This window comes from Pelobates fuscus, chromosome 5 (assembly GCF_036172605.1).
Source record: "Pelobates fuscus isolate aPelFus1 chromosome 5, aPelFus1.pri, whole genome shotgun sequence".
Lineage (NCBI taxonomy): Eukaryota > Metazoa > Chordata > Amphibia > Anura > Pelobatidae > Pelobates > Pelobates fuscus.
In genome coordinates, this window is record NC_086321.1 from 316,838,806 (window position 1) to 316,848,458 (window position 9,653).

At 40.8% G+C, this 9,653-nt stretch overlaps 1 protein-coding gene across 1 annotated transcript; it reads left to right on the forward strand.

Annotated features, from left to right (window-relative positions):
- The first annotated feature begins 493 nt into the window (after positions 1 to 493).
- On the forward strand, positions 494 to 7,490 carry LOC134612228 (zinc finger BED domain-containing protein 5-like). Its single transcript, XM_063456576.1, has 2 exons — positions 494 to 1,997; positions 7,216 to 7,490. Exons 1-2 carry the CDS (start codon positions 494 to 496, stop codon positions 7,488 to 7,490), a joined length of 1,779 nt encoding a protein of 592 aa, XP_063312646.1.
- The last annotated feature ends 2,163 nt before the right edge of the window (positions 7,491 to 9,653 follow it).

The following is a 9,653-nucleotide window of genomic DNA, read 5'->3' on the forward strand; positions in this document are numbered from 1 at the left end:
AGTTATAGGCAGGAAAAAAGAGAGAATTGTTGTTGGCTAATAAAAAGTGGGCTACCTAGCTCAGCGTTACTTTTGTTCCTAAGGAAGGTAAAAGAAAAGAGATAAAAAAAAAAGATAAAAAAAGGGAAGAAAATTAAGAAAAGGGGATAAAATAAAGGAGGAGAGTAAGCAGTGTTTAGTCTGGCTTATAAATTAAGTTTTGTTATCTTGTAAAATAAAAGAAAAAAATAAGTAAGGGAAGGAGAAGGAGAAAATAAAAAAAGGGAAAAAGAGATCCTTGATATAGTGATATATACTAAGGAAGGTAAAGAAGAAGGCAGGAAAAGGAATTTCTTTTGATGGTGACACTTAATAAAAATTGGCACCTAATACAGCATTGTTTTTGGAGTTTGTAATAAAAGAGAAAAGAGGGGGGGGAGCACTGTGTGTAGTGCAGATCAAAACGTGGTAAGAGTAAAAGTAATTGTTAAATTGTGAAACTAATTTAGAACCCATGTCTGAAAAAAAGAAATATGCTCGTGGCTATTTACCAGAGTATCTGAAGATGGGTTTCATTGAATCTGTTACAAATAAACAGCTTCCAATGTGTTTACTGTGCCACAAGACATTATCTAATGAAGCAATGAAGCCAAGTCGATTGAGAGAACATCTCGCTACAAAGCATTCGCAAGATAAAGATAAGCCCATTGAATATTTTCAGGAGATCTATAAAAGATTTCAAAAACGTCCAACAATAGCTACATCCTTTCAAAAACAACATGCAAAGAATGAGGATGGATTAACTGCAGCTTATCGTATATCACACTTAATTGCAAAAAGTGGTAAAAGCCATAATACTGGAGAAACTTTGATAATACCCTCTATCAAAGAATTTATCTCAACAGTAATGCATCAGGATATACCTGAAGTTTTAAAAACATTGCCCCTTAGCGATAACACAGTAAAGAGACGCATTGACGAAATGGCGGCTAATGTTGAAAATAAACTTATAGGTATTCTCCAAAATTCGAAATTTTCCATACAATTGGATGAGTCTGTCATTGCAGATAATAATGCTCTACTGATGACATATGTACGGTACCTTGATGAAAACAATACATTGCAAGAAGAAATGCTATTCACTGTCAATCTGATTACAGATACGAAAGGATTATCAATATTTAATGCTGTGAAATCATACTTTGCAAAAAATAATATACCCTTGAACAATATTGTTGCATGTGCTACTGATGGAGCACCATCAATGGTAGGCCGCTATCGTGGGTTTGTTGCTTACTTGAAGGAAGAAGTGCCAAACGTTTTGTGTATTCATTGTGTTGTGCACAGACAACATATTGTAGGAAAACATTTAAGTACAAGTCTCCATTCATCATTAAGTATAATAATTAAAGCTGTAAATAAGATCAAATCTAATGCCAAGTGTGATAGAATGTTTCGACAGCTGTGCCAGGATAATAACGAGCAGTTTATTAGGTTACTTTTACATACAGAAGTTCGATGGCTCTCAAAGGGTACATGCTTGTCTCGTTTTGTTGCATTATTTGATAGTGTCGTACAGTTTTTTGAAAGTGATAATGAGGCTGGTCTCTATGAACAGTTAAAAAACGTAAAGAATGATGCCTTTTATTTGGCAGACATTTTCAAGAGATTTAATGAAATAAATTTGCAGCTTCAAGGAGCCAATATAACTCTCATAAGTTGCAAAAATATTGTGTCATTATTTATCGAAAAGCTTGATCTTCTCCGTCATAATATTTTAAAGAGAGAATTTCATCAGTTTCCTGAATTGTCCTCTATAAACAATGATGTAACTCCGGGGGATATTGAAAGGTTCAGTAGCCACCTCAAGGAACTCAAATTGGATATGGAAAAACGATTTCAAGATATTTTGAACTTAAAGGTGCATGACTGGATGATAAATCCTTTTACAGCAAATGTTGCTGAGGTTGATATAACTTGCCAAGAAGAACTATTAGAACTTAAATATGACGAAGAGAGTAAATGTAATTTTGGCAGTGGTGGATACCAAAAACTCTGGCAAAATAAAAAAATGCCTGCGTTATATCCAAATATGTGGAAAATGATGTTCAACTTATTAATACCTTTCCCTACCACATATCTTGTAGAATCAGGCTTTAGTGCTGTTAATCATATTATGAGCAAACAGAGAAACCGTCTGAATATCACCGAAAGAGGAGACCTTCGTTTGTTCCTTACGAAAATCGAACCAGATATAAAATATTTAGTCTTGCAGCATCAACCTCAAGGATCTCACTAGTAAAGCTAATTTAAATTTACTTTATTGTTTTCTAATTAAACTTTATAAAGTTAAAAACATTATAAACATGCATAAAAGTAGAAATAAAAAGATAAATGTACATACCCTCCTTTCTTAACCAATATTCTGCACTTGCGCAAAAACTGGTGGGCGGTAAGGAAATTTTTCCATCAAGAAAGATGCATTAGTGGGCGGTAGGTAAAAAAAGGTTGACTACCACTGGTCTAACTAGTGCAAGGGGAAGTAAGGAATAAAACATGTATGGCCATCTATCGCAGACTAAGTGTGGGGGAGAGAAGGTAATCAATAGACCGCATGAATAGGTGAGAACCTGTAAAGCGTCTTGACAACTAGACTACCTAGTTACCTGGCTGACGAGGACTAGGGTCCCCCAATTCCGGCCTACCTCACATCTGTGATTAAACGGTTGATCCAAAAGAAGGCGAAAAACCCAGTTTGATGCGCTTTCCAATTTGCAACAAGCTAGGGAAAAAATTCCTTCTTGACCCCAGTATGGCGGTCGGATTATCCTTGGATCAAGCAGATATCACCCTACATAGAAAGGTTGATGCCCGGTTCGTGATGACAAGCATGATTAGGACTGATTGTGATCGAAATACTAGGATGTTGATGGGATATCTGTAAATTGAAAATTCCTGGAACCTGAAATGCCTTGAGTATGGGAAAATGCTGGTATGAGGAGATGAAACTGCGTGTGAATGAAACTTGAAACAACATGGGAAGTTGTAGACTGGATAAGTAGAGTGGAAGTAAGTAAGAGGTGGTAAAAGAAGCGAAAATCGAATACAGACAACATAATCGACAGAGACAGTAACAGTATGTGTGGGAAAGGAGCCTCAAGGGGAAGACCGGACCAAACACGAGCACCGTGAATGCTAGAAAAAGAGAGCGAGCCAGACGTGAAACGATGACGACCCCGAGCTACCGAGGCTAGCAGCCCGCGATCATGCCCCGAAAAACGCCGGGAAAGGTATCGGCTACAGGAGAGGCCGTAGGCAGGGCCACTTTGAAAGAGTAGGAAGAGGCACAGGACTGATCGCACGAAAAAGATACTAATAACAGCCCACAAGCGACCCAATGTGCGCAAGAGTGTGAAAAATGTGTGAGTGAGTGAGCGTGCTGGCATACTAGCTAATGCCAAAAGGCAAAGCAATTAAAATCTAGGTTTGGTGACAGGTGAGGCCCTGCTAGATGCCAAGCGGCGTGAGAGGCTCTATCTATGCGTTGGCGCGAGGGGATAACGTGGCCACTGAATGTTGTGGCGGGGTGGCGGCCTCTCAGTGACAGTTAATCATAAGATAGAATGGGAGTGACAGGTGAGGCCCTCTCTATGCCACATGCGAGGCGACTAACTATGATTTGGCCCGAGGGGCGTAGTACCTCCGAGTATGAGGATGGGTGTTGGCCTCGCGGGACCACTAGCCTAAGGCGAAGAAGCCGGGGGGGCGAAATTACCAACTAGTGGACGCCTAGGACCCTGACAGCCAGCCACAGCTAACTAAGAGGGGAGGGAAAGTAGTGTGAGAGGATTGATTGTTGAATGTGCATAGGAGACGAGAGTGTGAGACAAGGAAATACCGCAGGGCCAACCGTAACCGAAAGCAGAGCAAGCATGACAGTGTCCAGGTGGACGGCTGAAAAGGAGCGAACCCGGCAGTAGGGAACAAACAGAGTTGGGGTAAGCCCCACGGGGGTCACGAGACCCGGTGTGAGTGGCAACTGCTAACTAAGAGGGGAGAGGGATGAGTGAGAGGGGACGTACTGTGCGAGTGAAAAGAAAGAGGGGGGCGAGGTACGAGGAAGAACCGCGGAGTCCAGGTGATCAGGCCGTATGGAGTATGTAAGTATGAAAAAGAATGCGCAAACGCGTGTAGAACCCACGGGGTACTGGCATCGCTGTACCAAAGATCATTATTAAAAATTACACAAAATAGGATATTGTCCTCACACAACTATCATTATCAGTCTGCAGGTTCTGCAATCTGCTATTAATTAATAGTATATATAACGTATGAGTCTTCGTGCGTACGTGAATAGCAGTATAGTGATGGAAAATATATTATTAATTGTATAGAGATACTTACTACAGTCACTGCAATGACAGACACGTGTTACCGATTGAACACGGAAATCGTAATAGAACACAGACTTCCAGGATATAGTTAATGCACAAAAAGTTAAAATACATGAGATGGTATACAGGGCGGCCACATGGGCACATGTGAGGTAGTGAGTGAAGCTGTGCATGTGTGAAAAGCGATGCAGGCAGTGAGGGGGTTAACCGCAAGGAGGGTAGAAAAAAATGGGACGTGCAGCAAGCTGAGCCGCCAGCGTGGTAGCCGGGCTGACTCCACAAGAGCCAGGGCGGAAAGGGTTCAGCTTGTAACAATGTATCACCCTTATTCCTGATGTATTGGCACACCGTGCCTGGCATTGCTGGCTTAGACCAGGCTCTCCTACTCCCATAGTGCCCAGCCTGAAGGCACAGGTTAGCGGTCAGTGAGGAGGATCAGGAAGCTGTGTGTTTGGTGGAGAGAGCATGCTCAGCAAGGGGGCAGACCGCCACTACCTGAAACGGGGACTAAATAAGCAGCGCTCACCGAAAGCCAAGCCCCTGCCTGACACGCAACCACTATGGACAGCACAGCAAAGGACCCCCTCCACGGCCATGCAAGCAGGACCCGCTGACAAGACCCCTGCGAAAAGACCGCGGACGGGAAGAAACCGGCGATGGAAAAAACGGCAGGTCACTGGGACTGAGGACTGAGGAAGATGAGGAGGGGGTTTAAGAAGGTAACATGCCCCTCTCACAACTGCAGGCCCAGCCATTTGTAAAATAAAGAATACATTTACCTAAAATACAGAGCCAAACGAAACTTCTTGTGACTCCTTCCCCACGGGCTTCAATCAAATGCGTCTCATTCAAAGACAAAAAATGGTAGAGCAATACAACTCATGAATCAGAATAAAAAAAGAGATGCATTTGTAAGAGGTGAAGCTGAAAAGCTCCTCATGATTGCGTTTGAGCTATATAATCCCCGCCTGTGAATATTGTAGTGCATCTCCAGGGATATGGAATGAACACTATACAGGGAGTGCAGAATTATTAGGCAAATTAGTATTTTGACCACATCATCCTCTTTATGCATGTTGTCTTACTCCAAGCTGTATAGGCTCGAAAGCCTACTACCAATTAAGCATATTAGGTGATGTGCATCTCTGTAATGAGAAGGGGTGTGGTCTAATGACATCAACACCCTATATCAGGTGTGCATAATTATTAGGCAACTTCCTTTCCTTTGGCAAAATGGGTCAAAAGAAGGACTTGACAGGCTCAGAAAAGTCAAAAATAGTGAGATATCTTGCAGAGGGATGCAGCACTCTTAAAATTGCAAAGCTTCTGAAGCATGATCATCGAACAATCAAGCGTTTCATTCAAAATAGTCAACAGGGTCGCAAGAAGCGTGTGGAGAAACCAAGGCGCAAAATAACTGCCCATGAACTGAGAAAAGTCAAGCGTGCAGCTGCCAAAATGCCACTTGCCACCAGTTTGGCCATATTTCAGAGCTGCAACATCACTGGAGTGCCCAAAAGCACAAGGTGTGCAATACTCAGAGACATGGCCAAGGTAAGAAAGGCTGAAAGACGACCACCACTGAACAAGACACACAAGCTGAAACGTCAAGACTGGGCCAAGAAATATCTCAAGACTGATTTTTCTAAGGTTTTATGGACTGATGAAATGAGAGTGAGTCTTGATGGGCCAGATGGATGGGCCCGTGGCTGGATTGGTAAAGGGCAGAGAGCTCCAGTCCGACTCAGACGCCAGCAAGGTGGAGGTGGAGTACTGGTTTGGGCTGGTATCATCAAAGATGAGCTTGTGGGGCCTTTTCGGGTTGAGGATGGAGTCAAGCTCAACTCTCAGTCCTACTGCCAGTTTCTGGAAGACACCTTCTTCAAGCAGTGGTACAGGAAGAAGTCTGCATCCTTCACACGCATCCAAGTACTCCACAGCGTGGCTGGCAAGAAAGGGTATAAAAGAAGAAAATCTAATGACATGGCCTCCTTGTTCACCTGATCTGAACCCCATTGAGAACCTGTGGTCCATCATCAAATGTGAGATTTACAAGGAGGGAAAACAGTACACCTCTCTGAACAGTGTCTGGGAGGCTGTGGTTGCTGCTGCACGCAATGTTGATGGTGAACAGATCAAAACACTGACAGAATCCATGGATGGCAGGCTTTTGAGTGTCCTTGCAAAGAAAGGTGGCTATATTGGTCACTGATTTGTTTTTGTTATGTTTTTGAATGTCAGAAATGTATATTTGTGAATGTTGAGATGTTATATTGGTTTCAATGGTAAAAATAAATAATTGAAATGGGTATATATTTGTTTTTTGTTAAGTTGCCTAATAATTATGCACAGTAATAGTCACCTGCACACACATATATCCCCCTAAAATAGCTATAACTAAAAACAAACTAAAAACTAGTTCCAAAAATATTCAGCTTTGATATTAATTCGTTTTTTGGGTTCATTGAGAACATGGTTGTTGTTCAATAATAAAACTAATCCTCAAAAATACAACTTGCCTAATAATTCTGCACTCCCTGTATAGTGTAGTATTTCGTTCGGAATTTATCGGAATAGCAAGGCTAGTTAATTTACATATATTAAAGTGGATTTGCATATTATGGTTTATACAGGCAGGCAGACTAGTTCGTCCTTGTCTTTTCTCCACCCCTTTGTAATTGTAATTAGATTGTATTATTATGAGTACCTGTATGATTCCCCATACGATTTTGTATATGTATTGGATTGAGTATGAACTGTATGTACTGTCTGGTTTGTTTGGGGATTCCAGTAATAGAGGTTTAGGATCTCTTGGCTTGCTGCATTGGCTTCTGATCCCAAGGACGTGTTAAGAGAGAGCTAGGCCAGAAAGCCACAAGGGCCTTTGTAAAGTTGGAGGCAGCAGAAGCAGAGATGTCAATATCTGCCTGTGAGAGGAACAGAAGAGGCAAAGGCAGAGGGGATGATACCTGCCTGGAAGAAGATTGCTGCAGCCTGGTATGGGTGGAAGAGGTCCTCAGAGACCCCAGTCAAGCTTTGGCGACTGGGTTGAAGCGCTCCAGAGTCCCCTGGGAGCAGCTAGGAAGCTGTTCTGGTGGAGGTACTCAATCAAAGTAAAGGAGCTCCGTCACATCAACCAATAGTAAAAATAAAAGATAAACTCAGCAAAATATGAATCATCCAAATATTTCAAAATGTCAAACCTATAATCTTGCAATCAAAGTATAATTAGCTTAAATCCTATTATAATAATATTTAATGCACAACAGACCATGTTTTTCCATTAGGATTTCTATCTTGAGCACAGCTGGGTTAACATGCCCCTGTGTTTATATTACATCATCAACTAAAAACCCCCCCAAAAAAAACAAAAAAAACACATCTTGCTAAAAGCAGATCTGTCACTGTCATAATCTGCTTTTTTTTTTTTTAGTAAAGTTAATATTATAAAAATCATATATTTAAATATGAAGTTGTCATTATTAATAAAGTTTTTTTTTGTCTAATGAACATTTTTTGCAGTAATGTTTAAAGCCAAGCAGGGACTATGGGCATGTTATAAATATTGCAAGAAATGGTCTATGGTTCCTGTCCACATCCCCCTACTTGACATCTAGAAGTACTAGGGTTAGCAATCCTTATTCTATGTATTTACTAATTTCCTAGGAATTCAGCACTGTAGACTGCATATATGGACAGTAGAGAGAGAGTACAGCATTAGAAAATTGTGAAGCTGGGACAGCGGTGAAACTACAGATGAAATACAGAGAGGCCCTGGTGAAATACAGAGAGGCCCTGGTACAGTGAACATTTAGGGCCCCTCTAGTGCAAAGGTGTCTAAAAGGTAGATCCAGAACAGTAACAATTCCCATGATGCTTTTCCAGCTGGGGATTTACCATTTGTCCATCCTTGCAGGTTTGTATTTGTGAGCAGTGTCTCTGTGTTTGAATGTAAGCATGTTTTTGTGTGGAGTAAGTGTGTGAATGTAGATGTGTATTTATGTTGAGTGTTTGAATGCAGTTTGTGTTTGTGTGTAGTTTGGGTGCTTGAATGCACTATGTGATATACATTTCTTTAAATTCTCTTTTTTGAATAACCATTTAAAAAAAAAAAGGATTTGCAGTGTTATATATATTATTTTGCCTATAAACAACTGCATGATTTAATGTATTTATTTATTTATTTATAAAATATTTTACCAGGAAAGATACATTGAGATTTCTCTCGTTTTCAAGTATGTCCTGGGTCCACAAATCATTGCATTGTTACAGTTAGTGTACAATAAAATACAAAATTAATATACAATATATACAACATTTAACATAGAACAGGTAGGAAATATATAATCAACCATGACAGGTACATTCTGTTTTGAGGTATGTAGAGAAGGATCTCTTAAAGGACTTTAAACTTAGGGAAGATTTTAATTTGTGCGGGAGGTCGTTCCACAAATGCGGTGCTCTGTAGGAGAAGGAGGATCGGGCTGCTTTCTTTTTATATTGAGGTAGACTAAGTAAAGTGTTGGTACTAGATCGGAGGTTGTAGGAAGTGGGAACAGCCGGGGAAAGCATTGCGTTCAGGTAGGGTGGGAGTTTCCCAGAAAAGCTCTTAAACACAAGGCTAGAAAGATGAAGGGTGCGTCTGGATTCCAGCGACAGCCAGTTTAGTTCTTTTAGCATGTCACAATGGTGGGTCCTGTAATTACATTGTAGCACAAATCGGCAGAACGAGTTATACAATGTGTTGAGTTTATTAATGAGGGATTGCGATGCAGATGCATATACTACATCCCCATAATCAATGATTGGCATCAGCATTTGCTGTACAATCTTTTCCTTTACTGAAGGGCTTAGGCAGGATTTGTTTCTGTACAGGGCACCTAGTTTTGGATAAAGTTTAGATGCAAGCTTTTCTATGTGCAGGCCAAAAGATAGATTGGGGTCTAACATCATACCCAAGTATTTGAAAGAGTGGACTGCGGTCAGTGTGCCATTTGAAATTGTTTTGATGGATAGGTGAGAATTGTGTAATTTGTGTAATTTAGGTACTGTTCCAAAGATCATTGTGACAGTTTTGTCAGTGTTCAGGAACAGTTTGTTTTTTGCGATCCACTTTTCAACCTCTGTAAACTGGTCTTGGAGCACAGCCTCAAGCTGCGGTAGATCGGAATTGCTCGCATAGATTACCGTGTCATCTGCGTACATGTGTACATTTGAGGATTTGCAGACATTAGGCAGATCATTTATAAATAATGAAAATAGTAGGGGGCCGAGAATGGA

Coding starts and splice junctions, on each gene's coding strand:
- LOC134612228 (XM_063456576.1), top strand. CDS start 494: ATGTCTGAAAAAAAGAAATATGCTCGTGGCTATTTACCAGAGTATCTG. Junction 1,998..7,215: donor ACTTAAATATGACGAAGAGA/GTAAATGTAATT, acceptor TCTGATCCCAAG/GACGTGTTAAGAGAGAGCTA.